Genomic DNA, 27,483 nt, shown 5'->3' on the forward strand with positions numbered 1-27,483 from the left:
AACTACCTAACCAAGTAACCGTTTACACTTTTTTAAAATGATGGCCTATAGACGCCTCCCTTCCCCTTTCAGTCCACATTTCCTTTCCAAATCTGCGGTGCTTTCTAATCGCCCTATACGTCTATAGTCAGAATTCAGATTTGGATGTCCCACTCCCCCAAATACTTAGCCTAGGCTACATGTCAAATGCAGTAGGCCTATCCAGAAAGTAAGCCTACCTGAATGATCGATAACATCTGAACGCATTTTGCATTGCGCAAGCTAGCCTACTTGCACAACCATGGACTGCAAAATACGCAAAAGGGTCAAAGATCAAGGCGCAATGTTATGAAGAAATAATAGGCACGTCACAATAATGTGCATAGGCCTGCCCTACTGCACGCAAAGTAGGCTAATTAATAATGGCATACTTTTAAAAGGCAGCCGCAGTATGTAGCATAGTAGGCATAAGGCAAAATGAAAAGGGAAATGCTTGTTAATTTGAAACGCCTCGGTTGGTTCACTTCTTGTTTATTGGCAAGTGACATTATAGCATTTAAGATGCATTAAAACTGTTTATTTAAAAAAAAAAAAAAAAACTTTAAATGTACTGTCCTCAGTAGCATAGATAGTAAATAATAGCCACAAGAAAGACTGGTTTGTATCGATGACGCCACGCCCCCGCCTGAATTCAAATCTGGCGCCCATCGCGCGCAGTTTCAATTCGACCACGCCCCCTCCTCCCTCGGGTGCTGTATTTGCGCATGCGTGTTCCGGCCTTATAAACCGCCATTTTGTGTTAGGGCCACTCATCTGAAAGCGGGAGAAAATTATTAGTTCGGCGCATAGCACGCGAGGACGCTCACAGCGGATTGAGGGAGCTCCTACCCACGTAGAGCCTCCGGGTGACTAAAACAGGAATAAAGAAGCAGCCGGGAAGTAAGTGAATCCTCTAGTTTGCCTCCGGTCGCGGAAAGGTTTTTGTAGGAGCCGTCCTCGGCCTCTAGGTGTCACGGTCGCGCTCACCGGCCAGGCGGCTCGTGGGGGGTGTTTGTCTCCCTCTATCGTTATCCAAAATGCAATAAATCCGAATATAAACGCCCAGTTGAGCGTTTTGGTGCTTTTCGGCTGATATTTTGTTGTATTTGCAAAGGGATGGGCTGTATTTACGAGCATTTCAGTTTTAAGTTTAGTTTAGGCCTGACGTCCATCTTCTCTTGCCCTTTGTTTCCTGTTTTCAGACGTCCTCGCGCCTCCCGAGTTCACTAACCAACTAACACGAGTTGATCTTAAGTTGTAGCTTTTTTTTTTTTTTTAGCAATGTGACATTTACTACGACTGATATACTGTGTGGACTTATTACTAGTTGTAACGAATTAGGCGAACGAGTCAATCTCAAGCATCGATTGAATGAGCGATCGATAGTGATATCTAGATAGGCTAACCAGTACACAGGGATACTGCAGATTCTTAGTCTTAAACGGCATTGAATTCAATCTAAAAACAAGGCCATAATTGGTATTAGAACGACTTGAATACATTTGTCAAAAGTTGTAAAATGCTAAGACATGTGAAGTATGTCTTTTTTTCCGTTGCAATTTATAACTCAATAAAACCTATTTTCGTTAAATAAGTAACAAATTGCGCTCACATTAACTAACATTACATAGCATGGCATGATCCACTGAGGTCACATTGGGACATTTCAGTGCCAAATAATATACGGGGTCTTATGTGTATTTTGAATGACCCAAAAGAAGTGAGGCGTTATCAGTTTTTTTAGAAGTTTACCTCACTATTACCGGAGAATAGTGCCACACATTATTCTTGTGAATTTTAAAATAAGTTCACATCCACTGTCATTTGAAGCATGTTATTACAAAGTGTTACTCGGGAGTCCACAAAGCAGTAGCTTTTCACTTTTTCAGGAATTTATTTTTACTTTTCTCCGGCATCTTGTTTGGATATGCATCCATTTATTTGAATTTAAACAATAAAATAATTAAGGTTTGGTTCATGTGTACCCAAAAGGTTGTCATAATTGTACATTTCCAAATATGTCAAACCAAGTTATTTTGAAACCAAATGTAATGTACATTTTTCTGGCCACATGAAACTTTTTAACTGTAGGAATATCTTAAACTGGACTGACTGAGAATAACCCATGTTAAACACTGATATTTCTGACCATGTTTTCTGTTTAAAGCTGTATAGTAAATGTTTTCTCAATTAGGAGTGTTCGTTGGCCTGTCACCATGGAGGGTGATGTTGTTTCCATGGAGACCACTCAGGCTGCTGTCCTTGCTCCTGATGGAAAGGTCCTTCCAGAGGGTGAAGAGGGCTTGATGGAAGGGGCAGCCATAGATTCACAGGGGGATGTGGCCGGTAACATGGAGATGATGGTGATGGACGCTCTCGATCCGACTCTACTGCAAATGAAGACTGAGGTGTTGGAGGGAGGCGGCACAGTGACTGTTACAGGAGGAGACGAGGGTCAGATCATCACGCTCCAGGTTTGTACAGAACACATGGATTAACAGTAATTGGCAGTGTTGTGAAATGTTTGTCAATTGGATCAAGTATAATTATTTTTTTCTGTGTAGGTGGTGAATATGGAGGAGCAGGGCCTTGGTCAGCTTCAGCTGTTGCAGGTACCCGTCACATCAGCAACTGTAGAGGGGCTCCAGGCTGCGTTTGTTGATGCGTCATCAGCGAACAAGGATTCAGAGCCAGTTATCTGTCACACACTTCCCTTGCCTGAGGGCTTCCAGGTGAGAACCAACTCTGGACTGCTGTGTAATGCCTCGTTTCCACCGAGTAGAGCCAAACTACCCGGTTCGGTCCGGGTAGTTTAGCTTTTCATTTGCCAAAAGTTGGGTAGGGTACGGTTTAAGCGGACCTAACCGCTCTGAGCCGCTCCTAATTTCGGTACTCCTCCGTTGGGGTACCAGCCGCCTGAAAGGGTGCCGAAAAGGCGGAGCTACACAAGCTGTCTGTTTATTGGTTGAAAGAATAATTTCCGCCGTGTGTAGTCACCTCGGCAAGAGTGAAGAGAGTCTTGTGTTTTGGCGAAAATGTGAGCACAGCACTGTTTATTGTGTGGTGTTTTTCCTCGTCATTAAATTAATCAGTTGGTTACACTGTGTCCCACTGCTACGATGTCACGTAGCTGTCGCAGCCAGCACTGTTCGCTCACTGTCTGTATCAGCTGCACCGAGCCGTCTCTGTGCGTTTACGCTCACAACAACACGGGGGAATAAGTAAAAAAGCGGCTGGTTTGACCAAGCAAAAACAAGAGACCGCTGGCTTGACCACAGTTGTTCCACAGCACGATAGTTTGACCCATATTCTTGCGGCGGCTATCGCAGTCCAGCCTAAACCCTGCCCTACCAGTAAGGGTAGGGTCGGCGGTGGAAACACCACCGAGATTCTTAAAAGTGAGCTGTCCCGCTCTGAGCCGCTCCGACCCGCTCTACTCGGTGGAAACGAGGCATATCAAGATCTGGCCTTTTTTTTTGTTAAGTACTCAGCTAGAAAAATCTTACTTGATTTAAAACAGTCTTGTAACAATGAGGTGTATCTGTAATTATTTATTTGAGGTGGTAAAAGTGGGTGCCAATGGAGAAGTAGAGACTGTAGAGCACGCAGAACTCCAGGCCGCCCATGATGAGCTTCATATGATTCAGGAAGTGGATGAAGAAGAAGCGGAGGCAGCAGAAGTTGAACTCCCTGTTGCACAGCAAGACGACCCTGAATGGTCCAAGGACCCAGACTACCAGCCCCTCACCGCGGGCTATAAAGGAAAAAAGGGAAAGAAGAGCCGTTTGCGTTATGGGGAGGGCAATCGTGACATGGATGTTTCTGTGTATGACTTTGAAGAAGAACAGCAGGAGGGGATGCTGTCAGAAGTGAATGCTGAGAAGGTTGTGGGGAACATGAAGCCACCAAAGCCCACTAAGATCAAGAAAAAAGGTAAGACCTTACAGTTACCACACTAAAATGGTGAGGATTAGCAATGCTTTAAGTAAAGTGATTACCTCCCCTTTTTGTGCTCAGGTGTAAAGAAGACTTTCCAGTGTGAGCTGTGCAGCTACACCTGTCCAAGGCGCTCCAACCTTGACCGACACATGAAGAGCCACACAGATGAGAGACCACACAAATGTCACTTGTGTGGACGAGCTTTTCGAACAGTCACACTGCTGAGAAACCACCTCAATACACACACAGGTAAGGCAGAAACTGATTTTTATAATGGTGTTTTTTTGTAATGGTTCCATATCATTTTTGGACCGCTCTTTGAAGCAAGCTGTGTTTGTGTTCTTGCTTCACGTTTCTTTGCCATGGTACTGTTCCTTCATTCTCCCTTCCTCCTGTTTCTTTAGGCACTCGGCCACACAAATGCCAAGATTGTGACATGGCATTTGTCACCAGTGGTGAATTGGTGCGTCATCGCCGCTACAAACACACGCATGAGAAGCCGTTCAAGTGCTCCATGTGTGACTATTGCAGTGTGGAGGCAAGTAATCGCATGTGGACCAATCTAATCATGTATGTGTACACCGTGGGACAAGCTTTATTTGAATATGTGGCTCTTTTTTTTTTTTTCAAGGTGAGTAAGCTGAAGAGACACATCCGCTCTCATACAGGGGAGCGACCCTTCCAGTGCAGTCTGTGCAGCTATGCTAGCAGAGACACTTACAAGCTGAAGAGACACATGAGGACACATTCAGGTAACCTACTTGCACCCTCTGGCCTCTACTGGCCAAATTATAGTTTACCCCCAGTTTAGAGGCATACTAAGCGATTGTAATCAAGGACACTTTTAGTCAAAATCGGCTTATATCTACTCACCATTCTCTACCTGTCCGTCGTGTGTGCACTCTGGAAAAAAAAAATCGGTGTTTACTTTCCACACTGTTTCGGCTCTACTAATGATGAACTATAAAGGTGCGAACACACCAAACGCGTTGGGTGCGGTGGCAGCGTTGAAAAATCCTATTTTTGCATAGGGAACCATTGGTTTAGACGCGATGATGTGTTAGCCACGGTAAAGCGGTGCTTTGGGCACGGTAGCCGCGTTACCAAAGCGTCACCGCACCAACACGCAAGTTAATTTTTTTTAACATTTAACGCTCCCATCGCGTGACGTTTAGCCCTCGTTGGCCAATCAGTGGTGAGCTTGACCCGACGTCACGGACATCGGCACGGTGGGAGGACAACACAGAGTAGGAGGAAATGTATTTGCGGCTGGCTGGTGATATGAAGCTGCTCGGGGTTGGGTTAGAAGACGTGGGGAAAGTGAGCCAGGAGAATGGGCTTCCTGGTTAATTCAGTGAATATGTGCGGCTGTGCTTTAGCCGATAAACCAAGTTAGCACCGGTCGGATAGCGTTAGTTAACTCACCCAGTTGTGTGCGGCCACCACCTCCATATAATGAACCCAAACGGCTAAGTCCGGGGAACTTTCTCAACAAGTACAGCCGCGAAGCACCGGCGTTTATGCCTATATCTACGTCAGCCACGGTCCCGTCACAGCCAGGTAGGGTAATGTAGGCTACTTGCCTTTATTTTCTACTGCCCTGCACACAATGCTGCTGTAAATGTGTTTGGTATGGTGCTGCCTTGCTGTTTGTGTTCATTTCCGAGTGGCGTGAATCTGCAATGCTGATTTGTTCCGTTCAGTTGCTGTTTATTTGTCTTTTGGCACAATTGTTGGCTGTGTTGTTGTTGTTTTTGTGTGGACATGATCGCTGTTGTGTCGGGTCTGATCGCAGCCATGGTTGATTAGGGGGATAAATATATCGGGGGGAGACTAGCTGCGTAGCGTTGGGCGCGTTGAACATTTTTGACACAAAATGACCAAGCGCCAGATCAGATGTGTTGGCGCTTGGTCATTTTGGTGTGTTCGCACCTTAAAGCTGGCTCTGAGCCAGCAGTCGCCCAGAACATCGGAGATTGACGTTTCGGGGAACGGCCCGGCTACTCGCTCTGAGCGGCAACTATTGCTGAAGTTAGTGTAAACAAACGTTTGCTGGGGATTGCTTAGTATGCCTTTTTAAGGAGAGTACCTCTCGTGCTAAATTCTCTCCCTTTTTGTTGTAGGAGAGAAGCCGTACGAGTGCTACATCTGCCATGCCCGTTTCACACAGAGCGGCACCATGAAGATGCATATTCTGCAGAAACACACGGAGAACGTGGCCAAATTCCACTGCCCACATTGTGACACAGTCATTGCTCGCAAGAGTGACCTTGGTTAGTAATGTTTTGGCTTTTTTGTGGGGGGAGGGGGCATTTTTATGCAATATTGGACATGTATGGAGATAAAATGGGTCGTAGATGGGAATGACACGCTCTAACCACTACACCACGAGCGCCCCTGTGTTGCCATCTTTTACCAACTGTGCGTCATTGAAATACATGGTGCTTCACATCATGTTAATCTTTTTAAAGTGGAAATATTTTCCAAGACTTACCTTTTCCAGTATGGATGCACCGAAATGAAAATTCTTGGCCGAAACCGAATAAAATTAAACAGTTGGCCGAAACCGAATAAAATTAAACAGTTGGCCGAAAGGCCGAAACCAAATACCGAAAGAGGCTTTTGCAGTTTTTATTATTATTTAGTTAATTATTTCAACATTGCATACATGAACTCCCAAATGTTCTCCTCAAACATAGCCTACAACTAAAAAGCAACCCTAAATAAATAAATAAACAGTAAAACCTTCAAATCTAAGAGCAAAATTAATATTTTACTAAGAATTAAATTGTGAACCACTCACTGATTTTTACCTTGACTTATATGAGGATGAATCTACAAAAAGATCGACTTATTGCCTTTTTTCATTTTTTGCAGTTCAGTGCAGGTTGAGTTGCTCTAAAAAAAATGCACCACAGCTCCCACCGTAATACAGCTCCCACCGTAATGATCAGACTTCAGAATGTGCATCAAAGCCCTGATCATAACAATGAGAGGCTTTAAACGATGTCCATGCTTAGGAAGTGATTGTAACTTTTTCGTCTGTAGACTGAAACTAATGCCTCATTTCCACCGAGTAGAGCGGGTCGGGTCAGAGCGGCTTAGAGCGGGACAGCTCACTTTTAAGAATTTCGGTGTCGTTTCCACCGCCGACCCTACCTTTACTGGTAGGGCGGGGTTTTTGACCCTACCTTTACGGGTAGGGCGGGGTTTCGGCTGGACTGCGATAGCCGCCGCCAGAATGTGGGTCAAACTATCGGGCTGTGGAACAGCTTTGGTCAAGCCAGCGGTCTCTCGTTTTTGCTGGGTCAAACCAGCCGCTTCTTTATTTATTCCCCCCGTGTTGTTGTGAGCACAGAAATGGCTCGGTGCAAGTGATACAGTGAGCGAACAGTGCTGGCTGCGGCAGCTACGTGACATCGTAGCAGTGGGACACAGTGTAACCAACTGATTAATTTATTGACGAGGAAAAACACCACACAATAAACAGTGCTGTGCTCACATTTTCGACAAAACGCAAGACTCTCTTCACTCTTGCCGAGATGACTACACATGGCGGAAATGATTCTTTCGACCAATCAAATGACGGGGGTGTGTCGCTCCGCATTTTCGGACCGCTTTCAGGCGGCTAGTACCCCTACGGAGGAGTACTGAGATTGGGAGCGGCTCAGAGCGGTTAGGTGCGCTTAAACCGTACCCTACCCAACTTTTGGCAAATGAAAAGCCAAACTATCCGGACCGAACCGCTCCGACCCGCTCTACTCGGTGGAAATGAGGCATAACGGGGGGAGGCGGATCGCTGGACATATATTTAGTCGCGCTGTCAGTTTGTCGTCATGGCTCTGTGTATTCAGGCTCGAGAAATGCAATCAGACCGTAGGAGCCTTTTCCCCCAACAGCGCTAACGGACAGGATATCTCCGGTTATAATTTTAGCTGTCAAACTAAAGTTTTTTTTGCGCGGCGGCCATCACCGGCGAGGTGTCAATGTGAATGACACCGTTACCAACTGTCACAGTTTCACCGGGTGAATCGCTGCGTCGCTCGCGCAAGGCTTTTGTGTTTCTAAGGTGATTACACATCAGTCTTGGACGAGCGTTTTAATGTTGTGCTGCATAAAGCATTGCACTGTCTGCGCCGTGTTTCATCCAGTTTGAAAAAAATGCTCCCACACTGCTCCTGCTGCGCGCTCACAAAGAGACGTGGACTCGCATACACGGTTACGTCTCTCTTTACTGCCATTTCCTGGTTTACAAGCGCGCAGCTCTTTTAAAAACATATTTCCTTAGTGTCATTTAGTTCGCCAATTTTCGGTAATGTTGTTCGGCTTTTTAACTGTTTCGGGTCGAAACCGAAAATGACTTATTTTGCCATTTTCGTCCGAACTTTTTCGGTGGCCGAATGTTCGGTGCATCCCTATTTTCCAGGGGTTAAGTATTGTTCTGTAATTTTTAGATAAAATTATAAACGGACGATTCTTTATTTCCTGAAATGGTTGACTTCAAACCAGCTTTTTGCCTTCATCCTTTCAATAGGACAGAGTAACATTTGTCAAATAGATTTTCACATCTTTGTGGTTTTTGTTCCAGGTGTTCACTTACGGAAGCAGCACTCATTTCTTGAAAAGGGAAAGAAGTGTCGTTACTGCGATGCTGTGTTTCATGAGCGATACGCTCTCATCCAACACCAGAAGTCTCACAAGAATGAGAAACGTTTCAAGTGTGAACAGTGTGACTACTGCTGCAGACAGGTGTGTGTGACTGGTGGAATAAGAAGCAATTGTTAATGTGTTCTTTTCGTTTGCCTTCATGCTAAATTACTTTTTTCTTTGACCTGCCACCCCCCACCCCCCCAGGAACGCCACATGATAATGCACAATCGCACACACACGGGGGAGAAGCCGTTTGCCTGCAGCCAGTGTGAGAAAACATTCCGGCAAAAGCAGCTTCTGGACATGCACTTCAAGCGTTACCATGATCCCAACTTTATCCCCACTGCGTTCGTCTGCAGCAAATGCAGCAAGACCTTCACCCGCAGGGTAGGACTAAGCTCTGAGTGACTGTTGTCACATGCACACATGTTTTTCCATAGATAACTTATAATGGTTGTGTGTGTGTGTGTGTGTGTGTTTGTTCCAAAGAATACCATGCTGCGTCACACCGAGAGCTGCCTAGGGGAAGATGCTGATGAAAATGGTTCACCCACACCCAAAAAGGCTCGCCGGGGCAGGAAGAGGAAGATGCTGGCCAGAAAGGGCGACGAAGATGACACAGGTAATGTAAATGGGAGCTTTGTTACAGCGATATGCATTTCAATTTTGTGTAGCTGCTCCACATATGAATATGCAATGAAATTTCTTCAAAGCCAACTTATCATTTAATGGTGGTTTGCACTGGAGAATGCTTGTCAAAATCAGTAAATTTCTGCCCATGATCCGTTACCTGGTGATAATGCACAGGTTAGGCTCTGTTAAATTGTTATGTAAACAAGTATTCTCCTAAATTGCTGACCTTTTTAACCTAGCAATTGAAAAGATGTCAAGGTATTTTGTGAAGTTAAAATCATTTACAAGGTTTATTTTAGTTTAGGAGTCAACTCAAAATGTTTGAAATTATTAAGCAGATTTGGTTACTAAAGCTTGTACAAAAACTGGATGATAAGAAGTACAGTTGCCAGGACATTTGTCACTTCACATTAGCACGTAAAGCCTGGGGGCAACTAGGCAGTTAAACAGGCAGATACTTAAACGGCAACATCAAAAGAAAATTAGTAACTTTTTCCTATTAAATCTATCAGACAGCTTCAGCTAATTCCAAACGCTGCTGCTCGAGTCCTCACTAGGACCAAAAAAGTAGATCACATTACCCCAGTTCTGAGGTCTTTACACTGGCTTCCAGTCACTCAAAGAATTGATTTCAAAATACTGATGTTGGTTTATAAAGCACTAAATGGTTTAGGGCCAAAATACATTACTGATATGCTGATAAGTTATGAACCGTCCAGAGCCCTTAGGTCGTCTGGGACAGGTCTACTTACAGTCCCTAGAGTTAGGACTAAACAAGGAGAAGCAGCTTTTAGTTATTATGCACCAACAATCTGGAACAAACTCCCAGAGAACTTGAGGTCTGCTGCAACTCTCAGTTCTTTTAAATCGAGTCTGAAGACTTTTTTGTTTCCATTTTAACCTGCAATTTTCATTTTATTTGCTTCTTTTATTTGCTTTTTTATAATGTGTTTTATGTATTCTAATCTTGCCCCTGTAAAGCACTTTGAGTGGCCTTGTGTCTGAATTGTGCTATATAAATAAACTTGCCTTGCCTTGCCTTGCCTATGTGCGGTTGGGGGCTGAAACCTACAATATAATATATTATACCTACGTATACTATGTGTATTTTATTTTATTTTATTGTTGTGGTGGTTTTAAGAGCAAGCACATGTCAAAACTGAATTTATATTGGTTTGACCTTATTCATAATGTAGAGGAAGAACTGGACGAGGACCAGGAGGAAGATGAGATGTTAAGTGAGCTTGAGGTGGAACAAGCCCCGCCAGTTGTCCCCATCCCAGCCCCTGTGGAGCCACCAGTCAAGAGGAAACGTGGACGCCCCCCAAAGAACAAACCAGATGGTAAGTGTCAGACTGGAGAGGGGAAGGTAATTAAACTTATGTCTATAGAATCTGACCTGAAACCTCCTCAACAGCGGCTGCCATCATCCGTGTGGAGGACGAGGTCACTGGAGAGGTGGATGACATCATTGTGAAGAAGGAGGTTGGGGCAGAACAAGATGACCAGGAGGCCGTGGAGGAGGTGGTGGTCGGTGGAGGGAAGGCCACCATTCAGATGGAGGAGTTGTCCCAGGAAGAGGTCATGGCTCCGGACGCTCAGCTGTCTGAGGCACCACCTAATGGAGATCTGACCCCAGAGATGATCCTCAGCATGATGGACCGGTGATGGAAGTGAGGGTCAAACCTGTAAACACACACAGACCCTTTTGATCTTGTTTTTCATTTTAATTGGCATTTGGGATTTAAAAATGCCTGCATCCTGCACAAAAACAAAATTTTACTGTTGTAATGTAAGTTCTGCTTTTTAATCATGTATTGATAAAGGCTTAGGTAGGGGGAAAATATTTTTAAATAAGGATTTGCTATCAAAAATGCATTTAATTTACATGCAGTACATTGGAGTTTGGGGTGGCTGTAATTGTCTGCATAATCTTTATCCCTTATAATTGTAGCCTCTGGTGTTTAGTAGCTCTGTTATGCTACGCTTCACCATCTACAAGACAAACATTTTCAAATTAGTAGAATAAGTCTTTCCTTAATATAGACTGTGTACATGTACAAAGGATCTGAGTAAACTTTTTCAGGATATTTTTCTAATCCCCTAGCCAGATGTTTTGTTAATTGCTAATTCCAATCAATGTTCAATATCCTCAATGAAGAGCTGCATGTACCTCTCAGTTTGGACACAAAATTAACATTTGGAGTAGAAATCTGGCTGTTGAGAGAAGCAAAAAAAAAAGATTTAAGCCCAAGTCAAAAATCACCGAAACATCATAACATTGGTAAGAAGATATAGCATTTAATCACAGACACTTTTTAGATGGAAAAAGAGAACAATTTGGATATATTTTTGGTTCAGTTTCTTTTTCTGTGCTTTGTAAATCCTTTTTTAAGCTCAATTTAGATTTTTAAAGCCTAATAGAAGTGTTTCTTATCTTATGCTCCTTTTCTTGTTACTGTAACACCCCTGATGATGATTATGTACTAAACATCGTCACTGATGAGTGCAAGGAAAGAACAATGTTTTTTCTCCCTTTGTGTAGCCATTCCACTTTTTTGGGTTGAGTTTTACTCTTGTGCCATTGGCAATGCTATATAGCAGGTTGAATGTTTTGCAGAAGAGAATGGATGTATACCATGACATGAAATGACAAAAATAGTAGACATTGAGGTTTCTGCAGCTGTAATAATCTCAATCATGGATATTTAAACTCTGTCTGGTTTGGCTGAGAAGTTTATTTTTTATTTTTTTTTTTATATATAAAATGGTTTGAATCATTGTTTTATCAAATTAAGCCGAGAAACAGCTGAGTGCTGACACAGAAAATGTCCTTGTATTTTGCTTGCAAATATATTTTATTAAATGGAAGGCTTGATATTAACATCTTGACTCATTTGTATCTCCAAAGAGCCTATATGTCTTGACTAGTCTATTCTTCACACTGGTAAACTTCAAATATGCCCCATTTTCCCTTGAAAACATTTGCCTGTACGCCTACTGCGTCCTAACTAGACTATTTTTATTGTTAGCTGTAGTATGTAGAATAGACAAAAGAAAAAGTATTTTGGAACCCAGGGTTTGTTCCCATTCTTCAGTAACTTCATATGTAACTTTCTTGGCGGTAGAATGAATGCACATTGGCTGATAATTCCCTATAATCTTCTAATTGAATGATAGCATCAGACAAAATGCTGCAAAAACACTCATTAACATCTTTGCTTGTGACCTGTCACATGAGTTTGCATCATGCGAGTAGAGCATGTTGACGGCAATGACAAATGCATTCAATACTATTCCATTATACTCTACTAAATTGCTTAGTTTTTTGTTTTCTAAGATATTATACAAAATCTGTAAATGGCAGCCATATTTCTATGGCAATACTGAGGTAATCTACTTCAAAACATACTGGAAATAAGGACATCATTCTTTACACGAGCTTAATTGTTGATTTTCAAAAATCCCAATTTCCAATGCATTGACCTTTTTAAGGCTGTAAACACAACAGCTTTCTCATGCATTCCACCATAATTAAAACATTTTGGCATGATATTGTTCACATGGTATTGGATCCACTGAAACCAGGTCGAGGAATTCCTATATTATAAGGTTATAAGCTTACCAGTTTCTAAAACATGTAAACTGGATTAATAGGTGAAGTAAGTGATTCAGAGTGCTTGTTGTCACAATCAGTTTATATCTCGTCACGATCCACTACTTGTCCACTGTGTGCATGCTGAAAAAAACCCGCAGCCAAGGCTCTGTAAACTGGCATGTTGCTAGCTACGGTGGGCCTTGTTTACATAGGCCTACCCTTTTACAGACCCTAAGCTGTGAATTAATGGCTCTTGGAACCTGGTCTAAAATAGTAAAAATCTATATGATATCTAAATTGGGTGTTGCAATAAGCTTTTACAAAGATCTGATTGAAGAGAGAATAGCTCCCGTCATTTAAATCGAATTTCTGTAAACTTCATCAAACTTAAATGCCTACTTCACCGGTTGGAATATGAAGGTGTATTGAACTCGGAGATCCTATTTAGTATAAATGTGCAAAAAAATAAAAAATCGGAAGCCTTAGAAAAGGCAGAAAGAGTGTTTTATGGTCTCACTGTCTAACCCTACAGTTTCCTTCTTGTGACATCACAGTAAGGGTTAGGATTAACAGGACAGCTGGGCCAAGGGAAGACTGAGGGAAGAAAAACCTCATTCATTATATTATAATAGTTATTTTATAATGATAGAACGCTGGTTCCGTATGGGTGAAGTATTCCTTTAAATGACAATATCTTTCATTTGGATTGACAAAAATGCCCAACTCTTTTCAGATTCTTACTATTAGGCGTCTAATTCCCCAAATAATATAGTTAGAAGGATTAAGTGGATTTGGGTTTGCAGGGGCTTTAAGACCATATTCTTTTTCCAACAAAAAGTGATTTTGACAAATTCTCCAGAATCGCTGACTCCACTTTAATGCTAAAGACGACAGACAGGTTATGATGCAAACTTGGAAATAATTAAGAGTGAATAAATTGTTTCTGTTTTTTGTGTATCATGACAACCAGACCTTTTTTAATCTTGGTGGTTTCTGAGATTAGGGAGCCTCCTAGTCCTCTATTTCAAGGTTCCTATGCTTATGTAATAGCCTACTTTACTACATGTCATTCAAAATACACAACTAAAAAGCTAAAAACAACAATAATGTGTCAATTAAATGTCACAACTTCACCATATCGATGCGGATCTGTTTGTTGTAAATAATGTGTTTGTAGTGCAACATCAGGAAAAAAATAACTATTATTTACAATAGCCTAATTGGCCTTCTATTCTATGTTAACTCATCAATTTCTTTTTTGATGAGTTAGTCATAGACAAAAATACTTCTTTTACGATCTACCCTCAACCTGTAGCATAGTAGTAGATAGCCAGCCAGCCTACATATAGCGCTAACTGAACAATGCTGAAAGAAAACAACTCAAACTTTCTAACGTACGTAGCTCGTGCGTGACTTTTCCATCGTACAGCCAGCGTACTGCTGTTGTATTACAGTTTTAGAGATAGGGCCACCTACTATAAAACGGCCAGTTTAGTTTAAGTAGCGACACTCTTGGTTTCCCCAGCCGCAGTACTGTTTTGTAGGTAGGAAATCTGGAGGAAAAAGCGCCACATTTCATTTTCGTCCATCATCGCCGCCCCCTCACCGGCTTCTGCTGCACCTGAGAGACTGCTCAAATTTAACCTACACGTTTATAGTGGGCCACCCATGGGTGTCTACTGTGGTAGGATGAGACGTTGGGACTTTCCCTCATCCTATCCTTCGGAAACATCGTTATTTTTCTCCCATTAGTGTCACCGTGGCCTCGCTAAGGCTCAGGCAACAACAGTGACAGGCTGAGAGGGACATCCTTGTTGCCACAGCAACTAGCCGAAACATGGTTTCCGGTTGGAGAAGCGACATTTCAAAATACATTTACATGAAAGCGTAATGCCTTTGTGACTTAGTCATGGGTTTCAAATGAAAAATGTCATCATTTTACATTTTGATTTTCGATTTTTTATGATTGCTAGATACATTTTCATCTATCTATCTATCTATCTATCTATCTATCTATCTATCTATCTATCTATCTATCTATCTATCTATCTATCTATCTATCTATCTATCTATCTATCTATCTATCTATCTATCTATCTATCTATCTATCTATCTATCTATCTATCTATCATCAGGCTGTAGCCTGCATGCGTTTTAGCCACATTTGTTCCTTTAGCAGCAAAATGGACAGTGCAGAGTAAAGCTTCTTGCATCATAAAATTAATAAACAAAGGGGGGCGCTCTTGGCACAGTGGAGCATCTCCCTACAAGTGCCAGTGAACAAACAGACAGTCAGTATGATTCGATATGTAGAAAAACAGAAACACACTGCAAAGTTCAGTGTACTGATATACGAAATGGCACTTGGTGAACATTAAACAGGTAGGCTATATTATATGTTGGTAGCCTATGTGTTGCAATGCTGGTTATAGGCCTACACATATTTATGTCTGTATGCTACTCAATGTCACTTTTTTCTCAAAACATTGTGATAAAACATTTTTGTCATATAAAATCTCCACTCCACTGAAAAACGTAGGCTACTAGTAGGTGGAATCAGTGATTCTGTAAAACGCTTTGCAACCCAGCTGTTTACAGAGCATAGGCTGGAATTAACACTGAACTTTTTTCAGTGCACAAACATAGTACGGACAGGTAGTGGACCATCAGGAGATATTCACTGATTTTGACAACAGACATTCTCCAGAATCGCTGACTCCGACTTGAATTTAAAATTGTGCTTATTGTAATTCAACCTGGGAGCTTTTATTTTGAAATTATCTCACAGGAAGCCATTATTGGTAGCGTATGCTAACTTGACTGTGGGCACAAAAACTGCGAAATCAAGGAGAGGGACAGCGCCCAGAATAACTGTAAACCTCTGCTAACTGCGTGGAGCATCGTGTTGGAAATGAGAACCCGGTCTTATCCTACGGGCTGTCGGACGTTAATTCAGAGGTAAGAGGGCTTATTTTATCACCAAGTCAAAACAACAACAAGAAAAGGAAACGGTGCCCGTTAAATGTTCCTCTACATGAGTCCGACGTGAAGTTGATTTTCCCCGTGATGTTGTCGAAATTATACCCGACAGCTGGCTGTGATTGACCTAATCCTCCTGCTTAAAAAAAATATATATATATCCCAGCTGTTCATGTAGTTTTAGTACTGAGTTGTTGGACCGACACTTTGACGGTAGTGGTTGGGGTCCTGGTGTGGACTTTTTTGTGGCCTGTGTGTGATGAGCTGCTCCGGGGGCCGTGGGATATGGACGGAATAACAAAACCTGGCACGACACTTTCTCCAAAATTTGTTGTTAAAACTCCTAAGCCTTAACTCTTTTGAGAGAACACGACCGGTATGTAAGATTGCGTTTATCCGACAGAGTGGCCTGCTGCCGCCGGGTTAGGCTAATCCAGTAATCTGGAGGAGGAGAGGTGGTTGCATTTTATTGTAACACCGTTATTGTAACCCCTCATCTTCCTCCTCCTCTTCCCCCTCCTCTTCCTCAAACACTCACTTGTGGACGTAGGCTACCAAGTGTGATGGACAATAATGGATTGTGTTATTAAATTATCTTAACTTAAATTTTAAAAAGTCTTAAAATGCATTGAATTCATTAACCGTTAATGCATAGTGGTCACTAGTGTTCGTCTGTTTTCTTGTGTGCATGGTTGTTTTTATGGTAGCCTAAGCCTATAGTTACCTATATGTCATCTTATTAGTTGGTTTGTTAAACACATAACTTCAATTGAAACAATTATGTTTAAAAAAAGTTGGTTGTTAATTGGTATCAAAATATTTTAAGGTAGCCTAAACTTTCAATTTAAAAAAAACATGCTAAGACGTGACGAGTAGAATTTTATTAATATTTTTTCTGATTATAAACTCAAAACAATTGGCAATCACATGTTCTTATCTCTTGAATGTGTGTTCCTTGTTTATACCATTGTAGGTTGAACATTTTCCAGTATCTACTGAGATTGACACTTTACTTTTTTTTGGGACCATTTATAGGAAAAACAATCATCTTGTATTTAAAGTCCCTGTTAGTTGCAGCCCTATACCTTAAATCAATTAGTGAATCTGAGATTGCTGAAGGCCCAAACTGCTTCCTAATCATGGCTCCATGTGCAAGCAGTGAGTGCATGAAAGGCTTTTTTTCTTCAAACTGAACTCCAGTCTTGTGAGGTGATTGCAAACAGTGTCCCCTTTGTTCGCTGTGCTCTGTGGAGAGGATTAATCCAGCTAATGATCTATAATGTAAGGAATGGGATGAAAGAAAGATCATCTGAGGGAGAGGAAACTGGGCGATCAACACTCATAATAATCAATTTTTATCTGGTGTCTGTCTGCTGAGTGTTTGTGTGGACTACAGGTACAGCTTTGTCTCATGATGACAATGTCATAGCTGTTTGCTCCTTAGGTCCTGCACAGGTTCCTCAACCATGTTAAGCAAAATTATGTTTGTGTTTTACCTGAAAAGGCTTTCTCGTATGGCTCCCTCCTTCTTTGCCATGTACTCAACAATTCTATTTTATCCGCCCAGTTTGCAGCTAAGATTAGCGGTTTAACCTGACCTCCACGCTGGTGCACCCTGAGCCCACCTCCCCGCTCTGTAGGAGGGCATAGAAAGGCAGCGGGGGTTGTACGTGGATTATTATAGTGCCAACAGGTGGTAGATTTTGATCCTACCTTTTATAATCAGACACATTTCTCTGCTGGTTTGAATTTTAGTGTGAGACAATGAAGAGCAGATGTCACCAGTTGCTCTGTCCCGCGCTGGATTCACTCACAGATCCCATGTGTTAATATGGGCTTGGCTCCTGCTTGACAGATTTAGTGTGGTTTAAGTCTGTAATCTCGTTGTGACTAGATTAGCTCAGGCACGACCCTCTCTTCTTATGGTGTTCCCCTCGACTGTATAGCACCAACTCTAATCTGCACGTTAAATGGCTTAAAGTGGAAAAACGGGTAGATTTTTACACCCCACCCTCCAGCGGAGCGATAGTTTTATATTCCGTGGCCAAACTTCTGTGTAGAATTTCCTGTGTAGAGTCAGCCATCAGACTTCCTGTGCTCTGGTGCTGGATGTGGATGTGTGGAGGGGGGGAGTAGGGAAGGAAGGGGAAGAGAAGCCCAAAGCAAGACTGTACTCCCTGCTGTTGTCAGTGGTGGCCACTGTGGCTGCTGCATGGTGCGTGTTGCTCACCGTCTCAGACTTTCAACAAAACAATGTGGCCATGACCAAGGAAGTGACGATGCAGACCCCAATTTTTTCCTCTGTTATTATCAGACTCCTTGATAATCACAGAGTAGGAACCAAAAAAATCCATTCAGGTGCAGTGAGGTATGGGACATTTTTGTCTCTAATGTCTACTTCTAATTACAGGACATGTCCTTCGGCTTGTTAAGGCCACAGTGCTACACTCAACTCTGCCAGCATGCTACAGTAGTCATAATTTCCCTCTACTCAGCAGGTGAGCAGACCTCTCTCGCTCTCCGCTCTGCCAGTTTCCTTGATGCTCATTTTGAATGTAACAGAAATAATCACACAGGCCTTATCTATCACTGTGTGTTGCCTCTCCCTCCCTCAGCACTGTTTGATCCAAGAGAAACGTGCCTTGTAAGGAAGCAGGATGTTCACAGGCTCCACCAAACAGCCACCCACTAAAATCCCCCAGCCCGAGCGGCTGGATGAAGTGTACGCCGCCTTACGCAGAGGCTTACAGTGAGTAAACACTTCCCTGGCACTGTTTGTATACATTGCAGCGGATGTCATCAATGTGGTTTACACTGAATAAGCAGGAAAACGACTTTAAAAGGCTTTTCAATGTGACAATTAAGAGGTAACGCTTATGTTTCTTTTGTCATCAGGTCGTACCTGCAGGTCCACCAGCTGGAGCTGGACAGTCTCGGTCAGCAGACCAGAGAGAACAAGAGGAACGGTCGTCTGGTGAGCGCTCATGTTGTAAAACCAGTCACACAAGTATTTAGTACCAGGCTGTCGCCTGGGGTCTTTAGTCAGGATATTAATGACGTGACACTTTGTGAATCTTAATGTGTTTATTTTTGTGCTTTTCTGTGCAGGGCTCTTTATACGAGCTGGATAAGGTGAGTTTCATCCACACCAGTTGTTCTTTACAGATGTGGGTGCAGGACATCAGTACTGATTAGAGATAAAAGATCTTCTTTATCAGTTTGTCAAGTTTAATAATTTTCAGATTTTTCTCTTTCTAGCAAGTGAAAGCCATAGAGCGGTTTATGCGTCGCTTGGAATTTCATCTCAGCAAGGTGTGTATGTATATGGAAATTGATTAAATAAACAATATATACATAATTTTACTATTAATATTGTCATACCCGGGGCACCCTAGTTGCTCAATTGGTAGAGTGCATACCACTCCATTAAGGCCAAGAACTTGTTACAGCGGCCACGGTTTGATTCCGGCGCTCAGCCTTTTGCTGCATGTCTTCAGCTCTCTGCCCTGTTTCCTTTCTCTCTCTCATTGTACTATCAAAGCATGAGAAGGACAAACAACAAATCAAACTCATAGAGAATTATCACCTGAGTGCTCTGAGCTTTTTAGCATTGTTCAACTCTTTGTTTTGGTTTTTGCATAAATCTTTTTCCTTGGGTAAAAAAAACAAAACCTGATGAACCCACTCAACCTGCGCTGCACGATACAGCGGACACAGTTAAAGACTAGCTGGTGAAGTAAATGGAGCTATTAGCAGCTAAAGAGATGGATACTTCCCTCGGGAGTTGTTTGTAGACCACAAAAACAGCTTAAAGGAGAGGGATCAATGGACATAAATGTGTTAGATGGAAACAAATACGATTCCAAATGAATGCCAATGTAGCTTTGTTTCTATTGAAGGTTTAAACAGGCAACTTATCTTAAATGTTGGCAGTAACAACTTCATGAGGTGATACTGTGTAAGTGAACAGTTCACACTGAAAACATGGCAACCTTACCCATTTAATCTGATGCTTTTTTACTAAAATAACAAATGCACTGATTTAAAGTAAATTTGTGATTTAAAAAGTGTCATTGTCTCTCTAGGTGAGAATTTAAGAATACATCCACTTCTTTAACACTTTGCAATGCTTTCTTGTTCAGGTTGAGGAGCTGTACGATGCTTATTGTATACAGCGGCGACTGCGTGATGGAGCAAGTAAGATGGTGGCGGCTTTTAACTCGGCCACTGGCAGCAGGGAGGCCAGAGAGAGCCTGAGTGAAGCCAACAAGGGCTACAGGGAATGTACAGAGGCAAGTTACTGACCCGGGTTCAAAGTATTTTTACGTGTCGGCATGAACACTGGGTCCTTTGTGCAGAAATACAAACATGTTTTGGCTTCTAACATTGAAGCAGATTAATAATATATTAATGAAATAACTCCCTTGCTTTGTCCCCGCAGCACATGTGCTCGCTTGAGAGTGAAATAGAAAGCCAGATGGGAGAATTTCACGTCAAGATGAAGGGTGAGTCACTCTCACAATCACATGACTTCCCATTTGCTGCACTCTTTTTTCGTCCACTTCTCATTTTCTTGTCTATATTGGATGTTTCAGGACTTGCCGGCTTTGCACGGCTGTGTGCTGGTGACCAGTATGAGGTGAGAAAACACAAGCACATGTACACATAATGTGGTGGAGTCTATGCTTCCACTGCATCACATTATTGTATTGTCCCTGCTAGGTCCTAATGCGTTACGGACGGCAACGCTGGAGGCTACGAGGACGCGTGGAAGTCAGCAACAGGCAGATATGGGATGGTGAGGAATACATCTTCCTGCCTCTCGTCACAGAACTGCTGTCAATCAAGGTATTTTAATCAGCTTTAGAGGATATTGCTGGGTGGCGTTATTCATAATCATTCTAATTGTAAAGGACCAAAACCAACCATTATCGGACATTTCCTAGCCTGTCTCCGCTCCATGTCCACCAGATGTTAATCTTTATAAACAGATTCACAAATTAATAGTTGCATTTGGGGGAGAGAAGAAGCTAAATAATTTCCTAAAAGTAGAGTAAATATAACTCAAACAGCAGCACAGTGCATTTCTCGGGGACTATATTCAGCTGTGAATCTGATGCTGTGGTGAATATTTACAGCAGCAGGATGCTGTGTGTGGGATGGACTTAAAATAGAATACAGTCCCTATGATAATCATTATGAAGAAACATTTCTCCAAGTGCAATGGTGTGTCTTTTTAATGTGTTTTTAACCCTTTCATGCACAGTGGTGGTCACTCACTACAGTGTTCAGCTATTAAAAAGCTGTTTTCTTGTACAGTATATGCATGGGGGTTTTCATGGTATAGTTGCACAGCCACCACCACAGTGGATTTTATAGTACTATTAATATAACATTTGTATATTGTTTTTTATACTTTTCACTTACAATAAGAAAACAATGAGTTACTGCCAGCCTCCTCCTTTTAACTTACTGGTTGTTTTGTTGTCCAGGTGACGGAGCTGAAGAGCCTTGCCAATCACGTAGTGGTGGGCAGCGTGTCCTGTGAAATGCTGGACCTGTTCTGCCCTCTGCCCCAGACGCTCGCCGTGGATATCAATGACCTCGGGACGGTCAAGCTGAACTTGGAGGTCACCTGGAGGTATACCTGTCGTGGCTTGAACATGAGCATGTTTGATACTTGTGATTTAAACATGTGTATTTAGGTGTGTTTTTGCCCTGTTCTCACTCCTTCTATTGCCCTGTTTCCTTGTTTTTTCTTCTTCATCCAGTCCCTTTGATAAGGATGACCAGACCTGCTCCACCAGTACAGTTTCCAAACGGCTGCTGTCCAATCAGAGCCCTCCTGATACGCCCTCTATGCGGGAGCAGGTTTTTTATGTGAGTCAAATCTTTTTGTACTGTTACATTGTTAGTTTATATGTATTAAGGATTTGTAGACTATTTTTTACTCCAAATATACACTGTGTATATAAATTTGCCATTTATCGTACTGATGGCTATTATTACTGTCGTATCACTGGCTTGTTCTATTTCAGCTGCTCCCCAACTGCTTTGTCTGTAGATGTAGCAGTGATGTGTGTGAGGATATTCAGAGAGTGGTGTGTGTGAGGACACTTGGACATGGGAGTGGCGTGCCTGACGCGTGGAGAATGAATGATAGCGCTAGTGGGACACTTGATAGCAGCATGTATGAGCGGAGCTGTGGCCCTTGTAGCTGTTTAATAGTGGTTGAGTAGAGCTCCAATATGTCCCTCCTCTTCCTCACCTCGCGTGAAGAGCGTGCGTCATGGCAGGCCCCGACAGAGCCGCTCGCTGGTGGAGGCGTTCCGCGATGTCAGGACGACGACTTCTCGTTGTGAATTCAACCGCACAGCTCCCCGATTCACCTCTGTACAGTCGGTGTGTTGGGACATAGCTGTAGCTGTAGCTGTAGTTGATACTGACCAAAGAAATTATAGTCATTTTGATCCAAACTGACTGACAGACAGACAGACAATCACGGTCAATATGGGTATAATATTAATTTTATATTTGATTGTTAATTCAACTAGAGACTGTAGTTCGCAGACTTCTATATATTTGGTAATTTGTGAGATTTCTAACCCTTTTTAGTTATTACCTGCATTAATCAATTAATCGGGTGATTTAATGATTAATTTGTACATAATGAACAACAATATAACATAAGGTGATAAACATTTAGTGTTTAAAGTATAACAAATTATGAATAATGACAAGTTATTAGAGCCTTAAATGATATTAAGATTTCCATCTTAAACAGAATATCGCCATTGTGTCCCTGTCATTTACAATACAATACAATTCATCAACCATTTACAGTGTTCGGGCAACTAAAAGTATAAGCCTAAATGACAGTTAATACATTTATAGTATTGTGGTGAAGGTAAACCTGATGGGCTTTACCTGTTTTTCTGTCAACTGTTGATCCCACATGAAACAGATTAAATAAACTCTAGTTCCACTCCATATTTGTAGCCATAATGACCTACAGTTTGAGGATGACTGGTTGATGAATTGGTCAGTTGTATTTATCACATGGCATATCAGTGATTCTTGAGAACCGGGACAAAAGGCCGTCTTCCATATGTAACTGCTGTTATCTTTAAAAATAAAAATATTTAAAATTGTAGATGTTATTAGGGATTAAGAATAGAATGTCTGGAGCACAATTATCCCCTTAAATTTAATTGTATCATTATTATGTCAAATATATGACACTGTTATCTTCTCACGACATCCAAAACAGTGTGTCCACAGAGGTTTTCAATCTTTCATATGCAATAAAACCTATTAAAAATGTACTTTAATGATTAAAACGTGCTTTTTTCATCAAAAGCAACACTAAATAATCTCTCATATCAATAAAAACAGCTTTTCTTCAACACATTAATGTTTTATATGGATTTTAAAGTGGTGGGACACTTTTTGTCACCACTGTCAGACAATCCATTAAAATGTAAGAAAATCAGCCAAAATAGAATATAGAATAGAATATATCTTTATTGTCATTGTCACAGATACATCGAAATTAAGTGCAGTCCTTGTAAAGTGCAAGTGTTATTTGAAATGTTTCGATAATTTTATTTTCCTGAAGTAGTTCATACTAACACCAATCATCAACAGAAAAACCAAATGGCTACTAGAAAAACTCCATTTGTTCTGTTTAAGAAACGTTAAATATGTCAACACCGTCAGATGTCAAAAAAGTGGATATTCATATCCATTTTGAAAATACTTTTTGTTGCCTCTGTCAGTCTTGTTGAATATTTGTGATCACTATACATCTCATGGGTCTATCATAACTTGAGGGAAAATTAATTTGGGTTTTTGGTGTCTGGCTGTGTTGACACAAAATAAGGAATGGCAAGGTAAAAAGCCCATTTTGATAAGGAATGGCAAGGTAAACATCCCATTTTGATAAAAAGGACAAAAGCTGGGAGGTTGTGTCAAAGCTTAGCTCAATAGCCTAGTATATGTTGGATACATACATGTAATTTAATTTGCCTAAACATAGGGTTTGTATTTTTTCAACATTGCACCCTGTTTTGTCCCACTTCTCAAGAATCACTGATATATATGTTTTACCTGCTGTTTGCAGCCCTAGCAGTGATAACTCAATGTCTTTCTCCTCTCGGTTCTCTTCTAGTCTCTGCTGAAGCGACAGGGCGAAATGGAGAATGGAACAGTCTGGTCCAACTCCTCTGAATCCTCTGATGACTCCTCCAGTCCGGCCCTGGCTCATCATGCTCAGAGGCTGGCTGCCTCCAGCATGCCGCCGCCCGCTCTCACCACTCCGCTGTCGTTCACGCCGCACAAGTCCAGCGCGTCCACGCCGTCGCTCTCCTCCAACCAAGAGGAGGACGAGACGGAAGCCGGGGAGGTTTTCTCTCAGACGGACACAGTGCCAAACGGCCACCTGCAGACCTCCTGCTCTGAGAGCCGCACCGGCCAGAGCACTCCAGACTGTACAGTGACGGACACAGCCTCCGTCCAATCAGCAGACCTCTCTGACACCTCATCACTCCTGAGCTGCTCCTGCCCTGATGTTTCCTCTGTAGCTGCAGTGTCGCTGGCGGAGACAGAGCATCCGTCTGAAAGCGGCCCCCCACAACCACAGCTGTGTATTTCAGTGGAGGAGATAAAAGAAGCCGCACCTGAGGACTCGTCAGTACGGGCGCCACAGACCCAAGCAGAAACGGGGGACAGCACCACTGAAGAAGGAGAGGAACACCAGGTTGAAGCTCCAGAGATACCCAGTGAGCAACGTCAGTCCATCCAGCAGTCAAAACACCCAGAGGAGGCTGCAGCGGTGAGGCACATACTCTCTCTTATTTTGCGTTTTTTAATCCAACGTGTTGACAGCGATATAAAAAAAATGCATATGTTGTCCCAACAGGTTCCTTTCCCTACTTCTACTAGTTTCATTCAGGAAGTTGAGACAGCCCTAGAAAGTTTCGACTTTCTCAACTGCTCCGACCTGGAAGAGGAGGAGGAACAGGAAGAGCAGAGACAACAGGAAGCCCAAGGAGAAGAGAAGGAGGAAGAGGAGGACAAAGAGGAGGACGGGAAACACAAGGAGAACCAAAATAAAACGGAGGATGAGAAAGTGGAGGAAAAAGAAAAGGAGGAAGAGAACTTTTACCCTGGGGGAAGGTCAGTGTCCTGGTTTTTTGGTCCTCGTTATTATTGCTCTTTGAGCCATTTACATTTCACATGATTGATAAACTTTATTAAACTAGTTTCCATTTCGCATTTTGTTGTAAATATACTGCATTCCAATTGGCAGAAGCAGGAAAACCACCTGTTTTATAAAGTTTTCCAAATTCACACATTATTCCTGCCTCCACTGTACTGTGAAGTGAAAAAGAATGTCCCCTTTGGGACAATAAAGTCAAAAGTCCAAAAGCTCCTTTTTAAATCAGCTGAATTTACTGTATTAGTACAGAATGTTTATTCTATCTAGATTTCAGTGATGGAGGCTTTGTGGCCATGTTGCCAGAGGTCCTTGGTCGATATCGTAGCTGTCATATATGATTAAATTAGAAATGTAACTCCAACTCTTTTCGCTTTTTTTTTTAATAATCTGAATGATATGTGAGCGCATTTATAAATCACACTAAGAAAAGTATTCCTCGGCCTCCTGAAAAATTAGACTTCAGGGAAAAAATACAAGAGACTAAATTGAACCAGGCTGTATTTTGGACAAATGCTTTTAAAAAGATGTACAAAGCATTAAGGTGTTTGCATACAAACATGGAGTCTTGGCCTTTGAATATTTTATGCACACAAAATAATATACAGTATAATATACACTCACTGGCCACTTTATTAGGTACACCTGTTTAATGGCTTATGAAAACAAATAGCCAATCAGCCATTCACAGGGCAGGTCAAGACAAGGTGCTGAAGTCAAACCGAGCTTCAGAATAGGGAAGAAAGGGGGTTTAAGTGTCTTTGAACGTGGCATGGTTGATGGTGCACGGCAGGATGGATCCATATTTTCATGTTGTTTACGCCAAATTCTGAACCTGCCATCTGAACGTCGGAAATGAAATCGAGACTCATTAGACCAGGCAAGATTTTTCCAATCTTCTATTGTCAAACTTGAGTGATACTGTGTGAATTGTAGCCTCAGTTTCCTGTTCTTAGCTGACAGGAGTGGCACCTGTTAGGGTCTTCTGCTGCTGTAGCCCATCTGCTTCAAGGTTAGACATGTGGTGCGTTCAGAGATGGTATTCTGCATACCTTGGTTGTAACGAGTCTGCCCATCCTCCTCTGACTTCAACAAGACATTTTCGTCCACACAACTGCCGATCACTGGATATTTTTCCCTTTTCTGACAATTCTCAGTCAGTTAAAACCCCTTTCTTCCCCATTCTGTTGCTTGATTTTAACTTCAATAAGTTGTCCCTGTCCAGGTCTACATGCCTAAATGCATTGAGTTTCTGCCATGTGATTGGCTGATTAGTTATATGTGTTAGGAGTAAATTGAACTGCTGTACATAATAAAGTGGCCGGTGAGTGTATATTGCCAGTGAGGAAAAGGTTAATTTTAACAATTTAAGGGTTTTTAAATAAAAGTTTCAAGTATATTTGACCCTGCATGAATATATTTATGTCTCTCTGCAGCGATGACGAGGATGCAGGCGTACTAGAGATCCTTATGGAAGCCCCAGAAGGTTTTAGAAACTCAGATGAAGATCGTTTCTCTGAATCACAGGTAATCCAAGAATCAGGTGAATTATTTTTCGAGCCAACAAAAGACTATGTTTATTTATTTACTTAACCCTAATCCCAATTGTTATTTTCAAAAAGGAGTCGAGCTTGGAGGACCTGCAGGATTTGGCGGGGATTGAAATGCCCGAGGAAGACGAGGAGCACAGTGAGGAAAAGAGAGAAGAACAACAAGGTGAGAGGAGCTTGTCAGTAAACTGATTGTGCTTTAGCTTGTGTGATGACAGAACTGCAGGCATGAGGTATTTGTAAATTTGCCCTGTTTTATGTCTTGCAGGAGAAGACACTTCACATGCTCAGGAGGAGCGTCCCTCTACCCCCGGCCAGTTAGCCACTACTGTCTTCTAAGGACACATCGGAAGCGTATATAAAGCATTTCTACCCCATCTGATCACCATCTCCCTCTTTCTCCGCGGGTTTGGAGGCCTTGAGGACGATCCACTTACTGCTCAGACAAACGGGCTCTTCCATTACGAGCGAGTCTGTGCACATATTTGCCTTGTTCTGACCAAGAACTATAAAACCTCAAGTTTTTCTGCACCTCACTCATGACTGAAACTACCCCAAGAAAATTCCCTTCAAAGTCCTTATACTTTCAACAAAAACGCCATCACTTTGCCTGGGACACCACTAAGTTTACACTTTCATAAACTATTCCTGTCATTTGGAAATACAATGTCCTCCAACCATTTCAGGATCAGCTCAAAGCGACCTTGTTTTGGGCCTTAATTACAGTGCATTTATCAGGTAAATTAAATCATTCTGAAAAGGTTTTCATAAGTTCAAGATGATTAATTTCTTCAATCTGCAGAGAAGCAAACAATCACTCACAAAGCTTCGGTTCAAGGTTTGGAAAATGAACAGTATTTGTCGATATGAAACACTATCGAGGTTAGGATTTTCAGTGT

At 42.1% G+C, this 27,483-nt stretch overlaps 2 protein-coding genes across 4 annotated transcripts; both read left to right on the forward strand.

Moving 5' to 3' along the window:
* The first annotated feature begins 781 nt into the window (after positions 1-781).
* LOC307253352 (transcriptional repressor CTCF-like) lies at positions 782-12,118 on the forward strand. Its single transcript, XM_080031350.1, has 13 exons — positions 782-918; positions 2,213-2,492; positions 2,583-2,750; positions 3,579-3,951; positions 4,036-4,206; positions 4,362-4,495; positions 4,589-4,709; positions 6,081-6,230; positions 8,546-8,706; positions 8,812-8,994; positions 9,097-9,229; positions 10,437-10,583; positions 10,658-12,118. The coding sequence occupies exons 2-13, from the start codon at positions 2,235-2,237 to the stop codon at positions 10,906-10,908; spliced, it is 2,250 nt and encodes a 749-aa protein (XP_079887476.1). The 5' UTR covers positions 782-918; positions 2,213-2,234; the 3' UTR covers positions 10,909-12,118.
* Positions 12,119-15,667: 3,549 nt separating this feature from the next.
* Positions 15,668-26,991, forward strand: LOC307255352 (uncharacterized protein). Of its 3 annotated transcripts, none has more exons than XM_080034032.1 (17): positions 15,668-15,796; positions 18,228-18,315; positions 18,433-18,566; positions 18,713-18,791; positions 18,926-18,949; positions 19,076-19,129; positions 19,960-20,109; positions 20,259-20,322; positions 20,413-20,456; positions 20,540-20,665; positions 21,310-21,458; positions 21,589-21,697; positions 23,988-24,650; positions 24,738-24,994; positions 26,471-26,561; positions 26,657-26,750; positions 26,853-26,991. In XM_080034032.1, exons 3-17 carry the CDS (start codon positions 18,475-18,477, stop codon positions 26,921-26,923), a joined length of 2,067 nt encoding a protein of 688 aa, XP_079890158.1. In that variant the 5' UTR covers positions 15,668-15,796; positions 18,228-18,315; positions 18,433-18,474; the 3' UTR covers positions 26,924-26,991. The 3 variants fall into 3 exon arrangements, with proteins under 3 accessions (XP_079890158.1, XP_079890160.1, XP_079890159.1); XM_080034034.1 differs by having other exon boundaries at positions 19,993-20,109; XM_080034033.1 differs by lacking the exon at positions 18,228-18,315 and having other exon boundaries at positions 15,675-15,796.
* Positions 26,992-27,483: the final 492 nt, after the last annotated feature.

Source organism: Ammodytes marinus (assembly GCF_949987685.1).
Source record: "Ammodytes marinus genome assembly, chromosome: 1".
Lineage (NCBI taxonomy): Eukaryota > Metazoa > Chordata > Actinopteri > Uranoscopiformes > Ammodytidae > Ammodytes > Ammodytes marinus.